The sequence below is a fragment of the Pipistrellus hanaki genome (genome assembly GCF_964339955.1).
Source record: "Pipistrellus hanaki genome assembly, chromosome: 13".
In the NCBI taxonomy this organism is placed as follows: Eukaryota; Metazoa; Chordata; class Mammalia; order Chiroptera; family Vespertilionidae; genus Pipistrellus; species Pipistrellus hanaki.
Genome location: NC_140515.1, coordinates 18,518,884 through 18,540,043, shown reverse-complemented (window position 1 = coordinate 18,540,043; position 21,160 = coordinate 18,518,884). Strand labels below are relative to the sequence as shown.

General features: G+C 46.5%; 1 protein-coding gene across 4 annotated transcripts in view; it reads left to right on the top strand.

The window, feature by feature from the left end:
• KCTD6 (potassium channel tetramerization domain containing 6) overlaps positions 1 to 21,160 on the top strand; it is a 46,513-nt gene that overhangs the window by 23,253 nt on the left and 2,100 nt on the right. Inside the window, exons 3-4 of one of the 4 annotated variants that reach the window (XM_084903080.1) lie at positions 15 to 176; positions 18,235 to 18,303. In XM_084903080.1, coding sequence (XP_084759206.1) covers positions 129 to 176; positions 18,235 to 18,303 — 117 coding nt within the window. In that variant the 5' untranslated portion in view covers positions 15 to 128. Of the gene's footprint in view, positions 1 to 14; positions 177 to 8,355; positions 8,599 to 13,686; positions 13,752 to 18,234; positions 18,304 to 21,160 lie in introns of those variants that run through there. The other 3 variants (XM_084903081.1, XM_084903083.1, XM_084903082.1) reach the window with 3 other exon arrangements.

Genomic DNA, 21,160 nt, shown 5'->3' with positions numbered 1-21,160 from the left:
CTTCCTTTTGACAGTTGAGGAAACTGAGGCAGAGGCAGGGGAGTGTCCTTGCTGGTGAGTGGCAGAGCCAGAGAGCCAGCTGGGATCTGACCCAGTGTGCTCTGCTGTGTCTCGGGACCTGGAAATGAATGACACGTGTGACAGAATTCTGTCTCCTAATCCTGGCTCTTCACAAGGTTACTATAGTTACTTCTCTGCATGATGCTCTTCTTTTTTTTCTTTCTTTTTTCTGGGTAACAATGGATCCACTGTTCACCACTAAGGTGCTGAACCCCCACCATCATCACAGAACTCAAGGGACATTATAATAGGTTTAAAATAACGTTCCTGTCTTTTAATCAGACCCTTTATTTCAGAAGCTCCCGGAACCTTAACAGATCCCGTACTCTGGCAGCTTTACAAACATCGTTACTTACACCTTGTGTTAAACATAGAGCTCACTAAAGGCGACACAGAGCTCTGCAAACTCCGTGACAAAAGGGGTACATTTGGGAGGCAGGGTGGGTCATGGGTGCTCCCTCACTAGGTAGATGGAAGGGGTGGGCATCCAGGCAGGAAGAGTGGCCTTGAACCTGGAGAGATCCGGTCTAGGAGGGACAGGGCAGGAGGGCAGAGCTTTGCTGTCTTTGCAGGTGAATTTGGCTCTTGCTAACCTTGCAAACACGTGCAGACAAAGTGGTGTGGATTAGGAACGGGGCAGGACAACCAAGTACTAACACGCACGCATATTGCCAAGCATTTAGAGCCGTGAGCTGTCGGGGAGGATGCGAACGCAGGACCCGGAGCCAGGTCTCGCCGCCTCGTGCCAGTTGGCCGTGCTGCGGCCACACAGCTTTATTCCCTTTGACATGTGAGGACTCTCAAGGCCTGTGTCTTCTCAGATGTGGCACTGAGACACTCATGGGACTAAAGGCAGAAGCCAGAGCTGCTGATCCCTGGTCAGATCCATTCTCTCTAATTACAGTCATAATGGTGAAGGGGATGATGCCATCCAAGGACGGCCACAGGCCCCTCTCTCCACACTGGTGAGAACCAGATTCCTCCCCCTGGCTCTGCAGCTCCCAGCAGAGTCCTGGAAGCTGATTAAAGAGATCAGAAATAATAGGTAATTAGAAACCCTATAAAAGAGAAAAATGCTCTCGTCAAACTCGCCAAGCGCCTCCATGGCTGGAAGTGGGGGAGGCGCTGGAAACCGCTGGCTGCAAGGGCGGCTGTGCCAGAGGCCGGGCGAGTGTGCAGAGGAGCCGGGCCGTCCCGGAGAGGAGGCAGGGGACTGGTTAGAAATGTTTCCCAGGCAGGGCAGCCAGTGAGGAAAAGGCCAAGGAACGTCTTTTATCGGCTTCAGAGAACCTCTGCTCGGTGAAACCAAGGGGACTGGTGGGGAGAAAGGGAGTCTCCCTCTCCTCTCCTCTCCTCCCCTCTCCCCTCTCCCCTCTCCCCTCTCCCCTCTCCCCTCTCCCCTCTCCCCTCTCCCCTCTTCTCTCTCCCCTCTCCCCTCTCCCCTCTCCTCTCCTCTCCCCTCTTCCCTCTCCTCCCCTCTCCCCTCTCCCCTCTCCCCTCTTCTCTTTCCCCCTTCCCTCTTCTCTCTCTCTCTCTCCTACACCTACACACACCTACACACCTACACACACACACACACACACACACACACACACACACACACGAGACAGAACCCACCACCAAGAGAGGCAGAGGAAGTGGTTTTCTCCACTGGCCAGGTCCTTGGCTCTTAAAAATACTCCACAAGGGGTAGTTGGCAGGAGCTCAGCAAAGTCTTGGGTCCAGATAATCCATGCGGTTAGCTGCTTTCGGATCCCTCACCTTCAGGGGTCCCTAGGGACCATGCCCGACTTGGGAGGGGCAGTGGGAGAGCATTGGATGGCCACAGGCGGGCTGAGTGTGGGTTCAGCCACCAGGTGCTTAAACTTCCCCAGCTCTCTGAGCATGGAGCCGCACCCCGAACCTTTGGGGTCACCTCCTTCCCAGGGGATCCTCACAGCCGCCAGTCCATGCGAGGCTTACACTTCCTCCCTGCTCCCCGCAGGGCCTCGCGTTTGTGTGCCCAAGAGGCTGTTTTGGAAAAATCCTTCAAGGGACACAGACGGCTTCTTCTTGCATTCCTGCTCCACCAACCACAAGACTTCCTGAGGCGGAGGGGGTGGGGTGGGTGGGTGACCCAGACGAGGCAGAGGGGAGAAGTGGGGTGGGACGGAGAGCTCCCCACTGTGGGTAACCAGCCAAGAGATCCATCCCATTTTCTGGCCCAAGTTTCGTTTGCTAGCTTCTTTTCCATCTTGTTTACTTTTTCTCTTCGGAGCTCTTTCATTTCTCTACTCAGTAAACCTGAGTGACCATTTCCTGTGGTCAGGCCGGCCCAGGTGAGAAGAGACACTCTGGGCGAAGACTGAGACGCAGTTTCCTGCCAAGGAGGGGTCACATTCTAGTTGGTAATGGACAATTTCAAAGCACAGTGAGGGTTCATGCTGAGTAGGGGCAAGCAGGGGAGGGGTTTGGGAGCCCGGGGTGGGGGTGAGCAGACCAAGGGGGTGAGGGTGGAGGCCAGGGAGATCTCCTAGAGGAGGCAGAACTGGTGCTGGTTCCTGCTAGGGTTGCAGGTAAAATACAGACGCTTGTACTTAATGCAATACCAGCGACGTTCTTACATTAAACAGGTTATTTGTTGTTTACTGGAAATTCACAAGAAACTGAGTGTCCTGCATTTTTATTGGTTAAATCCGGTGACCGTGGTTCCTGATGAATATACAGGAATTAGCTGAGTAAATTGGGGGGTAGGGGGAAGGGCACCCCTGAAGAAGGAACAGCATGTGCAAAGGCCCGGAGGGGAGGGATCCCAAGCTTCATTTAAGGAACTGAACAGTATCCAGTGGCTGGGTGTGGTGTGTTAAGTGCCAGGCTCACCATGAAGCTCTGGGTGCTGTTGTTGGCGAGATAGACAGACAGCTTCTGCTCTCAGGAAGCTCACAGTTCTGCTGAGGAGCAGTGAGGTGAGGAGAGAGAAGGGCGGGCTCTGTGGGACTTATGGCTGAGGACATCAGCCCGGCTAGGAGGTCAGGAACTGCCTCTGAGTAGGTGACCATCTGCTGAAGATGGGGAGACAGGCATGCCAAGAGCTTGGGGGGAAAAAATTTGCAGTAGGTCCCAGATACCAAAATGTGGCCAGAGGGGCTGGGGCCTGAGAGAGAGAGAGAGAGAGAGAGAGAGAGAGAGAGAGAGAGAGAGAGAGAACACACACACACACAGAGGAGACTGGACTAGGGGCCAGGGGCCAGATCACACCGGAGGGAATTTGGGCTGGAACCTAAATGCAATAGGAGCCTTGGAAGGAGTTTAAAGCAGAGTGACACACTAGCTTTGTGTTCTCCAAGGTGACTCATGCTGGAGAGAGGAGGGCAGATGGGCACTGTGGGGGCCGAGAGAATGAGGGCGGCCACGGAGGAGCTACTGCAGATGTCCTGGATGGACAAGTGGGTGGCTTGGCCCAGCGTGATGTGGTGGAGATGGAGGGAGAAGGAGAGGGAACCCAGGCTGCACTGAGGAGGAAGACGTGGCAGGGCTGGGGTATCTGGCACTAGGAAGTGAGGGGTGGGAGGAGCAGTCATGACTCAAAGCTTCTGGGCTGGACCGATGGGAGGACGGTGGCATCATTTGCTGAGCTGAGCTGGGAGCCTGGAGGTTTGGAGGTGGTAGGCGAGAGGGTTCAGGCTTGCACATTTTGAAGTGAGGAGGCTGGTGGTGGACCATTGGAGGATGGACTGTGAAGGCAGAAAAACTGTGGGGAGCTGGGCAGAGCTGTGGTCAAAGCTCTCTCCTCACACTCGGCTTGAGCAATGACTTCACCTCTCCTTGCCTGTTTTATGATCTGTACCTGGGATGATGTGGGCAACGTGCTCTCAGAGCTGTGGTGAGGGTGTGGTGAGCAACCTCCAAGATACAGTAACCCCATTGATTCTCACGGCCTGGTGTTCACGGCCTTGTGTGGCCACCCCCACACTGTAAGAGGGCTGGTCTGTGAGACCACAAGACTCCAGGTATGCCCCTTTCAAGGCTGGGTTAGGAAAGACCTGGTGGTTTCCTGTTCTCAGTTAAATCACTTGCTTTGGGGGATGCCAGCTGCCATGTTGTCAGGAGAGGCCCACGTGAACAGGAACTGCTGCTGCTGCTGCTGCTGCTGCTTCTTCCTCTTCTTTTTAAATATATTTTATTGATTTTTTTACAGAGATAAAGGGAGAAGGATAGAGAGTTAGAAACATAAATGAGAGAGAATCATCGATCAGCTGCCTCTTGCACACCCCCTGCTGGGGATGTACCCGCAACCAAGGTACATGCCCTTGACTGGAATCGAACCTGGGGCCCTTCAGTCTGTAGGCCAACACTCTATCCACTGAGCCAAACTGGTTTCGGCAGGAACTACTGCTCCTTCTGAAAACTACAGGAGTGAGCTCAGATGCGAAGCCTCCTGCCCCAGCCAAGCCTTCAGATGACTGCAGCCCCAGCTGACATCTCATCTAGGCTGCAAGATCTGCTACTTACCTCATCTACTTCCAAATTCTTAACTCACAAGAAACCATGAGATAAGAAATGGTTTTTTTTTTTTATTATTAATTTTTTTTTAATTAAATTATTATCTGTGTACATATTTTCACATTGCCCCCCCCCCAAATGTTTGTTGTTTTAAGTCCTTAGATTTTGGGATAATTTATTATGTGGTGACAGAATGACCCAGAAGGTAAAAGCACTTAGCACAGTCCCTGGCACATAGTTGGGGCTACAGACTACGTATCTGTAGGTCTGGAATTGAGGAGAGAGAGGCCTGGGCTGGAAGTATGGGTTTGGGAACCTTTTGGCTTAGAGACAATAATGGAATCCATGGGAGTGGCTGAATCAGTCCACAGACAGGAGGAGACAGAGAGGAGACGATGGCCTTGACCAGAGCCTGGACATGGAGGTGGGTAATGGCAGAGGAGGACCGTGTCTGTGAGGCTGAGAGGAGGTGCTACAGAGGGAGGAAGAGTAGAGCAGGGCTCGGAAGAGTCTGTCTCTCAGAGGGTGTGGTCAGCACATCACCCAGGGAGGCCTGAGGGGGAGACCTGAGGCGGTTCTTTTGGACTCAGCAGCAAGATTCCTGGTATCCCCATAGGAGCTGTGTGGGTGGGGAGGCGGGTCCAGAGGCCAGGTTGAATGTTGTGGGTTGGGGTGTCAGTATAAATGCTTTCCACCCCTAAGCCCAAAACCAAGATGATTTATGGAAGAAATCTATAGGAAATCCAAATTGCAGGAAACTTCAGTCTTACAGAAGCTGCTCTAGTGAAAAAATAATAATCCATCATCAAAGTAAGTTTATTCCAGGAATGCATGGATAGTTTACTGTAATAAAATCCACGATTGTAATACATTACATTAGGGTGAAAAACCCCACATTTGATATATTTCAACGCCCATTCATAACAGTAGAATAGTGTGTTTTTACACCAATAAAATATATCTAAACCTACAACAAACATTATATATTGTGTGTGTATATATATATATATATATATATATATATATATATATATATTTTTTTTTTTTTTTTTGAAGCTACTTCTTTAATCTTGTTCCTGCTCATGCTAGCATCTGTTAGCTTCCAGTCTTCTGCAAAGTCTTGTGCAGCAAGTCCAAGGACTCTGAGTAAATCTATACCAGCAACAAGAGACTCATTTAGTAGCTAAAAATATTAAAATGTCCATAATTCTGATTTCTCATTTTGTTGTTGTGCATTGGCATTGTTGTTATTATTTATTTATTTATTTATTTTTGATGTTCAAGTTTCTTTTTTTAAAAAAAAAAATATATTTTATTGATTTTTTACAGAGAGGAAGGGAGAAGGATAGAGAGTTAGAAACATCGATGAGAGAGAGTCATCGATCAGCTGCCTCTTGCACACCCCCTACTGGGGATATGCCCGCAACCAAGGTACATGCCCCTGACCGGAATCGAACCCGGGACCCTTCAGTCCGCAGACCGACGCTCTACCACTGAGCCAAACCGGTTTCGGCTTCTTGTTTTTTTTGTTTTGTTTTGTTTTTAATTTTTTAAAAATTATTATCTTTGTACATATACCATTGCCCCCCCTCCCGTCCCATACATGCCCTCCCTCCCCAGAGTTTTGTGTCCATTGGTTGTACTTATATGCATGTATACAAGTTCTTCGGTTGATCTCTTATCTCCCCCAGATCTCCCTAACCTCCCGGCTGTAATTTGAGTCTGCTTGTTGCTTTACTGTCTCTATATCTATCTTTTGGTTCTTCAGTTTATAATGTTCTTTATCATTCATAAATACAAACATTATATTCAATGGTGACATGTTAGAAACTGTCAAGAACAAGACAGAAAAGCCCACTATCATTACTGTAATTCAACATTGTGCTAGAGACTTTAGTTAGTGAGTAAAACAAGGAAACGGAAATAAAAATAGGCAGAAGATACTAAACTGTTACTATCGATACTTGAAGACTCTATGATTACTGACACAGAAAATTCAAGAGAGCTTATAAACTTGGAACTAAAAAAGAGTTCAAGTTTTCAAAATGCAAGATTATTAATTAAAAGCCAACCACATTTCAATAACCATCAATCAATACACTATAAAACATAAATTTGAAAATATAATTTATAATAGCAATAAAAACTTTAAAAGCTATGTAAGGATAGTTTTGTGAAAACCACTGGCACAGTTAATTCCTCTCAGTTTTCAGTTGGGGAAATTAGAAGCTCTGAGAGAGGAAATGACTTTTTGAAGGATAATAAGCCAGGGGCAGGTCTGGATTTTTCAATGGCACCAAGTCCTAGAGATCTGAGTGTTGAATAATTTTGGTAATGTTAAAAGAACTGTGATTTAAAAATATTTTTCTGATTGTGAATTCAATTTTGATTCTAAAAAATATAGGAAATTTGGAAGAATATTCAGTAATGTCACTAATATTCCCATGCTACTACCTAGAGAACTATGACCAATGATTTGCTGCATTTCCTTCAAAATATTTGTCTATGTATATGTTTGTAAAAGTAAAATTAGGGTTTATCATGCATATCATTTTGTGCACTGCTTACTTACATGTTTCTGTAAAATCACCTAGCCTTTTTGAATTTGATAATATAGCACTCAATTATGCTGATGAAGCATTTATTTGACCTATCTATTTAAGTTTTCAGAGAAAAACAAGTATCAGATCTGACTGTGATAATCATTGGATAAAAATTAAACCTGCCAAAACCGGTTTGGCTCAGTGGATAGAGTGTCGGCCTGCGGACTGAAAGGTCCCAGGTTCGATTCCAATGTACATTGGTTGCGGGCACATCCCCGGTGGGGGTTGTGCAGGAGGCAGCTGTTCGATATTTCTTTCTCATTGACGTTTCTAGCTCTATATCCCTCTCCCTTCCTCTCTGTGAAAAATCAATAAAATATATTTTAAAAAAAACACAAAACACCATTTCATTAAAAAGAAAAAAAGTTAAACCTCAGAGCCAGCAGACTGAAACAGGCAAGTTTCTAAGGCCGGTGGTTATCCTGGTGGAGAAGAAATGGCAAAACCATCGGTCCCTCCAGGAAGAGGACAGAAATCTGGTTTGCAGGAGCGAATGGGATTTTGAGCCTATTTTTGGAGACAAATTAGGTCTGAGATTTTTATCTCATCCCCCACCTTCTGAAGTCTTGGCTTCCTTCCTGGTGAAAAGAGGACAATATGGTGCCCAGACTCTAGTAAGACCAGCTCCTTTAGGCCTCAGAGCCTTTGCACTGGTCCTTGCTCTCCGCTGAAGTCAGCTCTGCCCTTCTTCCTATCTGGCTGCCCAGGTTGTCCCTTCAGGCCTGGCAGCCCTTCCCTGCCCTGCCCTCCAGGCCTGACTTATTAGAGTCAGGAGGTCCTCTGCCACCAGCAGAGTGTCCAGGTCTTTTTTGGCCATTGCATCTGAAGCAGAATCCCTCCCTTTATTCTCCATCTAATTCCTTTTATCATGCGCCTCCCAACTTGTCAGGATTTTGTCTACTGGCTGTTCCCTTGGGTCTTGTCTGTTTTCTTCTCTACTTAGGACCCCCTCCATCTTCCTGGCCGCTGTACCCCCCAGGCCTGGCATATGGTCGGGACCCCATGCATGTTCCTGAGAAGACAACAGAACAGTAGCGGGGGTACCCCAGGTCCGAGGGCGCTCGCAGTGAAGGTTGTGGGAGGGCTGGGCTGATCCCAAATTGCAGGCGGAGGCAGGACGTGGGGGCGGGCTCTGGGCGGGGCCTCAGGTTTCGGGGCGGGGCCTGGGGGCGGGGCCTGGGGCTGCGGCGGAGCCGGCGAGACTGCGGCTGAGCCCTGGGAAGCGCCTCGCCCCGGCCCGGGCCTCGCGCACGCGCCGCCGGAAGAGGGCGCCCGCTCTCGTGGCGCCGCGGCTCCGCTGGGAGGCGCCTCCCGCGCCGCGCGGCTGGAGCCGCCACTCCGGGCGCGGGCTCAGTCGTCCCTCCGCCGCCGCCGCTGCCGGGCGCGGGCTCGCTCGTCCTCGCGCTCGTGCTCTCGGCTGCCGGTGTGTACCGGCGCGGCCGCCGCCGCTGCAGTGAGTGGGGCCGGGGCTGGGGGCCCGGGGCCGGAGTGAAGGGGAGGGGGGTGTCGGGCACCGGGAGGAGCGGCCGGCCGAGCGCGGCTGGGAGAACGGGGTGGCGGGGCCGCGCCGAGGGCACCGGGAGCCGGCGGCGCGCTCCGGGGCTGGCACGGGCCCGCGGCGGGCTGCCCGCGGCCGGGCTGGGGCGGGGGTTCCGGGCCCGCCCGGCGGGACGCTGGTGACGGCGTCCCCGGGTCGGGCTCCGGTGCTCCCCCGCCCAGGCCCCAGCATCTCCGTCCCACGCCGGGGCGGGCGGGGTGGGGACTCGGTCTGCGGGGCGCCGCCCGGCCGGGCACCTCGGGGTGCTCGGAAGGGATTGCGGTGGGGGTGCTGCTTAGCCCGTTTGCCCTCATTTAAAGCCTGCGGGAGGGCTGTGAGCCCCGCCTCGGGGGGTTCCTGCCCCCCACACGCTGACTGCGCGGAGCTGCTCGCTCCCAGATGCGGGTCAGCCCGGTGTCCTCCGCGCCGGGGGGCGGCGGCCGTGGCCGTGGCTGTGGCCGTGGCCGTGGCCGCGGGGCGCCCTGGGCACCTGCCGCGCCCGCGCTGGCGGAGGCGGTCCCAGGGGCGGACGGGAGAAATGAAACAGATCCTGTTTGGATATTGTGCTGAAGTTATCAAGTTTCTGTTCAAGTTATAGCAGTTCTAGATCAAGTTCATAAATCCAACTTCAGGACTTGGTGGTAGACGAGGTTGGGGCGCAGGGAGACCGGAGTGGCCCCGTCTGGCTAAGCATGTTTGGGGCGGCCTGGCGCCCCTCACCTTTCCCCCGGGGCACGTGCATCTCCGCTGTCACCAGTGCCCAGCGCCCGCCTGATTCGAGGGGAAGGGGGCAGCCAGGGCTCAGTGTTGACACAGGCCGGATGTCTTCAAACGAACCATGTGTCTCTAGGAAAAGGAAAATCTTTACGCACGTGGCTGGTGGGGAGAAGGAACTTGCTCTTTGGCTGAGAACCATCAGTCCGTACCGACACTCGTTTTGGGTAATGCCCTAGTTAGTGGTCAGGACGGTCACAGATGCTATTCCTTAGGTTTGTGTGATTTGAGTTTTCATAAGTCACATTGAACCCAAAGCATCGCTACGAAAAGGAATCCTAGGGTGGATCTTTCTATGAATCCCTCAGTGTGCCTTAGATTGTGACATTTGGAGTCTTCTTAAGATGGAACACGCATTTTTATTTGAATCCTCTTAACCTTGGAGATAATCCTGAGTCATGTTTTGAGAAGTTCCCTCTGCGGTCAGCACAGACGTTTGGCGGTCTGTGTAAAAGCGGGGTGCTCCCCTGTACCCGTCGTTCTCCCCTGGGGGCTCCGGGGAAGGGGGTCTGGGAGATTGGGTGCGGATTCACAGGTCTTTGGTATTTCTCTGTCTTCGTGCCAGTGCTCTAAATGGCTCGTGTTCACACTCTCAAGTTTCTTAATTTACCACAGAAATCTTGTTTATACTGCCACCAGCATTTTCATATTTGTTTAACACTTGCCAGTTGACAAATGGTTTTCTATTCATGATCTTGCTTATTTTGTCCTCTGCGAAGAAGCAGCTGGGCATGAAGACTGATTTAATCAGGGTCTCCTAAGCAGAACCGGAGCAGCATTGGGATGCAGTCCTCACCCATTCTCTTTCCTCTGCGCTGGCCTGCCTCTGACTTCAGAACCCTAGTCCTGACTTGCTGCCCTGTAGGTCGCTTGTTGCCTTTGTAAGTGCCGAAGTGGTATTCCTTTTTTGGGGAAGGTGCTGCTATCCTATTTCAGCCTGTAGAAACGGGGAGAGTAAGAGGAATTGAATGATTTTGTGATTGTGACAGCTCTTTAGTATTTAGGACAGTTTTCACCTGAGAGTCTTCTAGTCCACCTGGAGAGAAGAAAGAGAAGAATTGGCTTTAGGAAAAAACAGCCCATTCCTTGAGTGGTGTGGTTAAGGATAACCTGGCATCACAATCACATTCTCCTTGTGCACCTGGCTACTTGTGCCAGCCTGTGTGCCAGTGTTAACCCAGAAGACTCCTTTAGATGTCCTGTGGAAAGTATTCCACTTTCAAACTCCCACGTCCCAACAACAGAGAAATTCAGTACAAAGGTAATTTGCAGGTATGCACAGATGGAATTTATTGAGTCTTCTGAATGCCAAACATGAAGATTTAATCGAAAGGCATTTTAAAAGGGCTGCCTGGAAACTTTGGGAAGGCAGTAGCTATAGGTTTTATTCAAGTTTGGAGGACAGTGTGTATTGCAATCTATAGGTTGTTAGATAGGAGTAGAACTTTTACCCTAGAGCGTGGTAAAAGTTATAGGTTGTTAGATAGGAGTAGGACTTTTACCCTAGAGCCGTGGTCGGCAAACTGCAGCTCTTTGGCCCCTTGAGTGTGGCTCTTCCACAAAATATTATGGCCTGGGCGAGTCTATGTTGAAGAAGTGGCGTTAGAAGAAGTTTAAAAAATTTGGCTCTCAAAAGAAATTTCGTTCGTTTGATATTTGGCTCTGTTGACTAATGAGTTTGCCGACCACTGGCCTAGAGAACTCAGTCTGTACCTGAAGTGATAGACCCAGAATCTTGGAGTTAAATTGGTTCAGCATAACCATGAAGCCTGTAACTGCAGTTCTGCAGTAGTGAGGAAAATGGCTTTCAGTGGTTCTTGGGTTTTTCTTTTAAGGTATTGTTTAATTGTGCATTTTCCAGATTTGCTACTTTAGAAAATTCTTAGCATGTTTTCTTAGGGCTTTTATAAATTCTTTAGCATTTTCCTTAATTATCTCACAAAACTTATACCTTAGTCATAATCAACATTTGGAGCTTAAACGTGGGCGAATATTTAGTACTGTTTTATATTTTTAGGGAATGGTCACCAGTTGTTGCCATAAGAATTTTATTTGGGCCAGAGGTCAGGTTTTTCCAGGTGAACTGATTTTACAGGTTCTGGAGCCTTTCTTTGAACTTTATAATTGCGCTTGCTGCATCTACTGTTGTTTAAAATGGTCTGTTAGTAAGGCAGGTCACTTTAAAGGAAAAATTTTCATTGTTATCTTCATAATCTCCATTCCTGGCAAATTTTCTGAAATGTTAGGTTTTTCTTTGTCTTAATCAAGTAAAACAAGCCTGTTTGATGTCCTTTTCAAGATCTTCCTTCTGCTGCCCATCTTGTGGTCATTTAGCTTCTCATAAAGCCCTCCCTTGGAGACTGCCAGAAGGGAGAGAAGATGAAAAGAAAAATCATTTTCTAATTGTTAGCAGCTCTGGAAAATGATTTAGAAGAGATGGAAGCTGTTCTGGAAATTCTTTTGGATTATGTTCTATTTCATTCATCTGCGTTGTTCCTCGGGTGTTCCTAATAGTTATCAATTCAGAGGCCAATGATCCAGCTATTGGGAGACCAGGAATCTTCCAGCTTTGTGGGTTTGTTTCTTGCTATAAGGGTCTCCACAGAGGATATTTAGAAGTGAGGAGTAAAGATAAAATTAAAGCAATGTTATTTTCCCCTTAGAGCTCTTTAGTGAGCAATTTGATTTTTTTGGATAGTTTAGTCATTGTTATTGGAAGCGACTTTATTTTATTTTGATGTATCAAGTGTAAGGAGGCGTTTTGTTGCTTTTTAAGATTCCCATAATTGCTTTCCTAAATTATTAAGCTTGAGGGCATTACATCTTTGTATTGGAACAGAACCTCGGATTTGCTGTAGAACAGGTTCAGGGGCAGGATCTAATTTTCTTTTTGTGATTGTTTAAGAAGTTAACTTGTTCTGATTTAGCAGTAAAAAAAGGGAAAGGCTTAGTAGTGGACAGACCTTGTGTATCAGCTGTAACACTGATGATGTCTGCTTTGTTCCCTTGTCCTGGTCCCCATTTCTCATTTAACCATTTGGATTCTGCTGTATTGGAGTTCTTTACTTATAGACTGGACAGCAGCCTTCAGTCACACTAGGGCAAGGTAACATGTCAGACTCGAGGCCCGTGGGCCACATGTGGCCCACAACGAATATTTTTGCGGCCCAGCCAATATAACGGTATGTAAGAAACGTTTTAATAAAAATTTAGTAACTTAATTTTTACAATGTCTTGTTATACATAATTATTAATAACGAACTACAATGTTCACTAAAGACTGATTACAATAATCGTGTGGCATTCATCTCCCTCACTTGCCTTAAGCGCAGCCACTAGTACTAGCATCGAATATTTTAGCAGCCAGTTGCCATGTCATTAGTCTTTGACTTGTTTGGTGTGCACAACAGGAAACATTTCACTTTTGGAGAACAAGAGAAATAGGTTTATTTGCGTTACGATTATTAATTTGTGCAGTTATTTGGTGTCTGGTGAGTTAATGTTCAAGAAAAAAATATTAGTTTGTATTAAAATGTTCTATTATTTTATGTTAATGATTCCTCATTTATTTCAGCCCTTTGTATTCATGTCTCTATTGAAAAAACCTACATTTCTATGAAATTTGAAGCTTTTGTTTTTTTGCGGCCTTGTGTTAGCCTTTGAGATTGACAGGCTTGTACTAGGGAGTAGGTTCTTGATGGTTAGCCTCGGGAATTTTTACAAACCTGTTATGACTGTGCACTTAAACTGAGTGACTGTTAACATTTGTAACTAAAACCTTAGTAGGTGGATAAGGTTAATAGATAGCTGAAGGAGGTCTAAAGCTAATTCTTTTAGTTTCTTGCTTTTTGAGGTTCTCTTCCTTCTGTTTCTACCCAAGGTGGGGATTCATGGAAAGATCTAAACTAGGAGTCAGAAAACTCCAGCTCGTAATCAGCTCTTTCCAGCTATGAGGCCTAGAGCAAATCCCTATCTGCTGTTTCTCTATTTTGAGTCTATAAAATGGGATAGTAATTCCTGCACTGCTTGCTGTATCAGGAATGTTGTGTGTAAACGTTCCTTCATTCCAGAATCCCTTCTCAGCTTGTCCAGCTATTCCTGCGAGGTCTACTGAGCGAGTCCTTCCAGAAGGCCTCCATTGGGAACTGTTCCCTCCCTCCCTCCCTCCCTCCCTCCCTCCCTCCCTCTCTCTCTCTCTCTCTCTCTCTCTCTCTCTCTCTCTCTCTCTCTCTCATCCAGGAGGCCTCCGGCAGTCTGTCTGTTCATAGCACTTTGAAGTCGGGGCTGCACTTCAGGTGTTGCGTGTTGCCTGTCTTCATAGGTATAAGGCAGCGATGGTCCTTTTCCTGTTTCCTCTGTCCACATTGCACCTGCTGTCTCCTGACTGACGCACAGTAAACGCTGTTTGATTTATTTTCGAGGCTGCCAGGAATGAATGCTTTTGGTGATGGGAAGATGCCAAAGAGGGGCATCTTACAAAAGCTTTGGATGACTGCTCTTTTAAGTTGTTACTTACCTGTCTGTTTTATCAGGAACTGAATCAGATGCTAATAGTACAAATTGGTAAAGCCTGTGGGGTTTTTTGTTTTGTTTTTGTTCTGTTTTGTTCTCTTCAAAATACTGTTTGTGAAACAAGTCAGGAATGAAAGCTTGTCACAACAGCCCCAAATCTGACATTTGTTCTATTTCTCACCCGATGGCATGTGGAGGCCTATCTGCAGCCAGCTGCTGAGCGTGAATTAGAATAAAACTGACTGCGTTGTCTGGCCCACATTTTAGCTTGTTTGCTTTGAAGAATTTTTGAGGTGGAGAAATAGATGCTTCAGGCTCTGATTTCAGCCCATGCTGTGCTATGCAAATGTTCTCTACATGCCTGGCTGACCTTTTGAGAAAGAGCCTTTGTGATCTTCTGTAGCCAGGCCTGTTCTGGGAAGAGTGTGCCAGATTCCTCTAAAAGTGGGAAAAGTGGATCTGTTCAAAGACCACAGAAAGAGGCCAGTGCTTTTCCGATGAGCCCGTGCTGCTTATTGTCTCTTGTCAGAGCTCTTGAAATTGCTTTGCTGGTTGATTGGGGAATGATGTGTGTGAGAGGGTACTGACTGAAGCAGTTCGGAAGCTGGGAAACTGTTTGCTTAAGTGATTTGGAATTGTAGGTAAATTCAAACTGGCATCATTAGTATCTGGTGTTCATCACTCACTGTCTTCAGGCTGACTCTCCCAAGTGCCAGCTGAGTGACTCAAACAGATTTGTAAGGTTCTTTTTGTCCCAAAATTTGCTTTAATGGATTGGCATTTAAATTATTTTCTACTAGTGACCCGGTGCACGAAATTCATGCACATTAAAAGGGGGTTAATTTGCCAAAACCGGTTTGGCTCAGTGGATAGAGCGTTGATCTGCGGACTGAAAGGTCCCAAGTTCGATTCCGGTCAAGGGCATGTACATTGGTTGTGGGCACATCTCTAGTAGGGGGTGTGCAGGAGGCAGCTGGTTGATGTTTCTAGCTCTCTATCCCTCTCCCTTCCTCTCTGTAAAAAATCAATAAAATATATTTAAAAAAAAGGGGGGGGGGATTAATTAGAGGAAATAATTTAACCCTTTGCACTCTGAACCATTCTGGACATTGGCTACCAGCTACTCGACGCTACTTTGCGGTGGAGTGCGTTGAAATAACTCAATTCCCTGTAATCACTAATAAACTGCAATGTCCCCTGAGAGGGGACATCCGAGTGATATGCTAGAATTCCGATGTCCCCTGAGAGGGGACAGCGGAGTGCAAAGGGTTAATATTGCTATTTGCCCTTTCTCTATAATAGAACTGTCAGAGATGGAAAAAAAATTAGTAAAATGTATATGAAAACCTTCCTCCTGTCAGAGTCTGGGGTGCACCATGGGACCCAGAGTCAAGTCCCCGCCCACCCACATGGGCCTCAAAATTGCGTGAGACCCAGACCTGGCGGGGCCCCCACACCCACCCCCCATTTGACTAGATCCAGATCCGGCCAGTCCCACTCTTGTCAAGCCCCGCTGGGCAGGGGGTGTAGCCTCAGGTTCCCTGGCCCAGTGCCACGATGGGGGTGTGTGGCCTGAGGTCCCCCAGCCCATACCAGGTGGGGTGTGCATTAATGTCCCCTGTCAAGCCCCACTGCGTGGGGGCATGGCCTGAGGTCTTCCATCAAGCCCTGCCAGGCAGGGGGCGCAGCCTCAGGTCCCCCGTCAAGCCCCACTGGGCAGGGGGTGTGGTCTGAGTTCCCCTGACCCAGCAGTGGGGGTGCACCTTGAGGTCCCCTGTCAAGCCCTACCTAGTGGGTACAGCCTGAGTTCCCCTGTCCCAGCACTGGAGGTGCACCTTGAGGTCCCCTGTCAAGCCCAATCAGGCAGGGGGTGCAGCCTCAGGTCCCCTGGCCTGGTGCTGGGGTAGGGGCATGGCCGTAGGTCTCCCGTCAAGCCCCTTCGGGTGGGGGTGCAGTCTGAGGTCCCCCGGCCTGGTGCTGGAGTGGGGGGCGTGGCCTGAAGTCCTCTGTCAGGCCCCATGGGGGTGGGGGAGAGCGTAGCCTCAGGCCCCTGCCGAATGCTCCTTAAGGCTCCTTATGGGAACTTGGCCTCAGCTGTGGGTGCAGCCATCTTTGTGACAGAGTGATGGTCAATTAGCATATTCCCTCTATTATAATACATAGGGTTTGTTTTGATTATTGTATAAATGAAACATATCAATAGTAAAAGTATACTTAGTTTTTTTATGTTATGAAATACCATTCTGATGGATTTCTCTTGCAAAGTGAGACTGGTATCTTGGAGGTCTAAGGTTTTTAATGCTTTTACTGAGATGTTTAGTTTGTATAGCTGAAATGCTGATAAAAAAGAGATTTCCCCCCTCTACCTTTCTCTTAACCTTTTTGGTAAGGATCATGATAGGTTTGTACAAGGATAAGGTTGTAGAGTTAATCATAATGTTCTTCCCTAGAAATTCTAAAAATTGAATTTCCAGAGAAGATAGGAAGAAGTTGACTAATTTACTTCCTAGGCTCTTCCTTGTTCCCTGAGTAGAGGATAATTCTTTCTCTGTAGAGATTAGGTGCATGTTGTGGGAAGGATAGAGCTCCCACAGAATGCTCTAAGGCAGCAATTTTCAACCTTTTTCATCTCATGGCACACAAACTAATTACAAAAATTCTCTGGAACACCAAATTTTATAGGTCAAATCTCTGTTCTCTAATGTCTCCCATCTCAAACAGTTCACTTCTTGATGAAGATGTTCATGTAAAACTTTGCTTCTCACCCTATCTGGTTTGGCTCAGTGGATAGAGCATCAGCCTGCGGACTGAAGGATCCCAGGTTCGATTCCTGGTCAGGGCACATGCCTGGGTTATGGACAATCCTCAGTAGGGGGCATGCAGGAGGCAGCCAATCAATGATTCTTATCATTGATGTTTTTTTCTTCTTTTTTAAAAATATATTTTATTGATTTTTTACAGAGAGGAAATGAAACATCGATGAGAAACTAATTTACTTCCAATAATCTAATAAACTGGGGATTGCCCACAACCAACATACATGTTTTTTACTGCAATCGAACCTGGTACCTTTCAGTCCGCAGGTCAACGCTCTATCCACTGAGCCAAACCGGTTAGGCCTCATCATTGATGTTTCTCTCTCTCTCCCCCTCTCCCTTCCTCTCTGAAATCAATAAAAATATATATTACACAGTAACTTTGGTTCTCTATCCAAAAACTCTTTCATGCTGATGCCTGTATGATCAGACACATGTCTCTCGGTGAGAAAGGAGAGAATGTGTGTGCGAGTCAGTTTACCACTAAATCGCGTGTTTAACATTCCAGGAAATTGTGCTGTGAAGGTTTTTGTGTTTTTCTGCTTTTTGGGGTCTGGAATGGATTAATTCAATTTACATTATTTCTAATGGGAAAAAAATGATTTAGTTTTCCAACAAATTACTCCTCGAACAGCCTTAGGGAACAAATTAAGTTAAAGAACCGAGATTCCACTGTATGTTATATTTCTTGCCGATCTGACAAAAAATAGGTATAATTTAAAAATAAGTATTTTTATTGATTTTAGAGAGAAAAAGGGAAAGGGAGAGAGATAGAAACATCAATTGGCTGCATGCCTCTTACTGGGGATTGAGCCAGTAACCTGGGCATGTGCTCTGACAGAAAACTGGGATCCCCAGGTTCATAGGAATCGAACTGTATCTCTTGGTTCGTTGGTTGAGGCTCAACGATTGAGCAACACCAGCCAGACAAAATAGGTATAATTTTGATTCATTCACACTGGATGGCTATTGTGTTGTTGTCATTTTTTTAATGTGGCAATCTGAAGGAAAAGAGGTCAGTGCCCTTGACTAAAGAGTCAGGTATTGCATATATATTTGTTAATCCTCACCTAAAGATAATTTTCCCCATTGATTTTCTTTTTTTTAGAGTGGTAGGGAAGGGAGGGGGAGAGAGATCAATTGGTTGCCTCCCACATGAGCCCTGACCAGGGCTGGGGATTGAACCTGCAACCCTTTGGTCCAAAGACTGACTCTCTAACCACTGAGCAACCAGCCAGGGCGATATTGCACATTTTAAAAATTCTTGTAGCACCCTGATTGAAAATCGCTGCTCTAGAGGAATGCTTTCTAGATCTTTGCCCTGTAGCAGGTTTTAATGGAGCAAAGATGAGTAGTTTTCTCATGTTTCTGCCTGCTCTGTGAAGTGGGAAAATCTTTCCTCTCTGTTTTCATGGTTACATGTGCTGTCTTGTCTTTTCTCCTCCCCAAGTTTCCCTGGAACCTGGGCTCCCCAGACGCAGCGCTGGAGCAGATGGATAATGGAGACTGGGGCTATATGGTGAGATGCTTTTGCAGATGCATTTTGAAGACTGTCAAATTCTTTTTGTACTAGATGCCTGGTGCACGAATTTGTGCACGGGTGGGGTCTGGCTGGCCCATCCTGATTGGGGTGTGGGGTGGGCGATGATTGGAGGTGGAGCCAGCCAGGGGGAGGGGCCATGTTAAACTCCCAGTTGAACGCCTGGTCGAACTCCAGTCGAGGGGATAATTTGCTTATTAGCCTTTTATTATATAGGATTTAAAAATATATATATTTTATTGATTTTTCACAGAGAGGAAGAGAGAGGGATAGAGAGCTAGAAACATCGATGAGAGAGAATCATCGATCAGCTGCCTCTTGCACACCCCCTCCTAGGGATGTGCCCGCAACCAAGGTACATGCCCTTGACCGGAATCGAACCTGGGACCTTTCAGTCCGCAGGCCGACACTCTATCCACTGAGCCAAACCGGTTTTGGCTATATAGGATGTTTTATAGGATGTCTTTCCCCCCTATGTATTCTTAGGTATCATACATCTTGTAAGAATGAAAATTATTGGTGTAATTCCCCTTAATTAATTTAGATGCCTATTGGGGTGTTTGGTGTGGTGTTTGGTGTTTTTATGAAAGCAAACTCAACATAGACTTCAGAGTAACTTGATTTGAGAGAGAGCATGACTTTTGGTCTTTAAAGTTTATTGCTATTAATACTCCTTCTTTGTAGAACAGTGACTATGAAAAGGGTCCAGTGGGGAATGGTACAGAGCACATTTCCTTGTGGTGGGGCAGGTTAACCATTGAGAAGGGGCCACTTTTCCCAATCGTACTTTCCTTGTGTGTGTTTATCTTCCTGTTTTCCTTCGGTGAGAAATACTTTACTTGTCTAGTACCCAAAGTCTGTCAGTCTGTCTTTATAGTGTTTCTTAATATGATTTCTAAAACTGAAGGTATATGTTAGAGAAGTTTGCTTTTCAAAACTAAGAGCAGTTTGCAACATTAATGTTACAAAAGTGAATACACTATCAGATTTTGAAATTTGAAAGTTGCTGTTAGCTTTTGGGTATATGAGATTGTGTTGATCAAACTGTATTTTAACATAGTATTTGGCACTCTTATTGCCATAAAAAAGTTAAGATTAGATCTGCACAAGTTTTATCTTTTAAAAAAATTTCATGATTCCCCCCGCTCTTTTGAGAGAAGAGAAAAACAGAAGAAATATTAGGTCTAGTAATAATTAATGTCGTTTTCCAATACATTTTTAAATCGAATTTATTTAAACAATACAACAAAATTTAATCAACAATATAGTTGCCGTTGTTTTCTACTACTTGTGCCCAATGCTCAGGAAGCATTTTAATCCCTCTGTTGTAAAATTCTTGTGATTTTGATGCAAAAAATTCGGTCAATGCATTTTTGAGGCATTCTTCATTATTAAATTTTTTTCCAAGAAGAAAGTTTTGCAAAGAACGAAACAAATGGTAATCGGAAGGGGCAATATCAGGAGAATATGCAGGTTGAGGGAGAACTTCCCATTCCAACTGGCGCAGTTTTTCAGCAGTGATTCTTGCAGTATGCGGTCGTGCGTTATCGTGGTGAAGAATTATGCCCTTCCGATTAATCAGCGTAGGTTCTTTTTCTCTTAAAGCTTGGGCTAACCTTTCCAATTGGGCACTATACACTGCACTTGTAATGGTTTGGTTAGATGGTAAAAGTTCATACTGAAGAATTCCTTTAAAATTCCACCAAACACACAACATCACTTTTTTCGCATGCAAGTCAGGTTTTTGGCGTGGGCTGCGGAGCCTCATTTTTGTCCAACCATTGAGGCCGCCTTTTCAAATTAACATACAGCACCCATTTTTCATCTCCGGTAACAATTTGCTCTAAAAACAGCAAACGGTTTTGACGAGAGAGGAGCGAACTGCAAATTGTGACTCTTTGATTACGGTTGTTGTCGGTCAACTCATGAGGTACCCATTTTCCAAACTTTTGGACTTTGCCAAGTGCACGCAATTGATTGGAAATTGTTTTTTGTGAACAATTTAAAGTTGTCGCAAGCTCTTGTTGGGTAATTTGAGGATTTTGCACCAAAAGAGCTTGAAGAGCTTCTTGATCAAAATTGGACACACGGCCTCGACCACTCTTGTCATCTAACGAAAAATTTCCCTCGCGAAATTTCTCAAACCAACGCTGGCATTTTCTGGCGCTAACTGCATCTTGACCAAGAGCACTACAGATGTTTTTTGCAGCCTCACTTGCTTTTCTTCCTAATTGGAACTCGTAAAGCATGCAGTGCCGAATATGCTCTTCATCCGCCATCTTCTTAGCCCTAGTTTTGCAACAAAAACCAAACACAAACTTTTTCAAGCAAAACTTGTTAATTGCACTTCACACGTTCTGTAGATACCACGTGTTTGAAGGTTATGTCAATACAAGTCAACGCCAAGCAAGATTTTAAACGAATGTTAAAAACGACATTAATTATTACTAGACCCGATAGTGAAAGTAGATTCTTTTCATTATCAAATCATTTTCTTGGCCTATTTTATGTCAAATTGAGTTAAGAAAAATAACTTATTTTTTAAAAAATGTTTTTTATTGACTTTTTTAGAATGAGAGGAAGGGAGAGGGAGAGAGAAACAATAAATACTGCCTCCTTCACGCCCCCTACTGGGAATTGAACCTGAAACCTGACCAGGAATCTAATCAGTGACTTCTCTGTGCAGAGATGACACTCAACTAACTGAGCCACACCAGCCAGAACCGAGGTCGGCAAACTGCGTCTTGTGAGGCACATGCGGCTCTTTGGCCCCTTGAGTGTGGCTCTTCCACAAAATATCGCGGCCTGGGCGAGTCTATTTTGAAGAAGTGGCGTT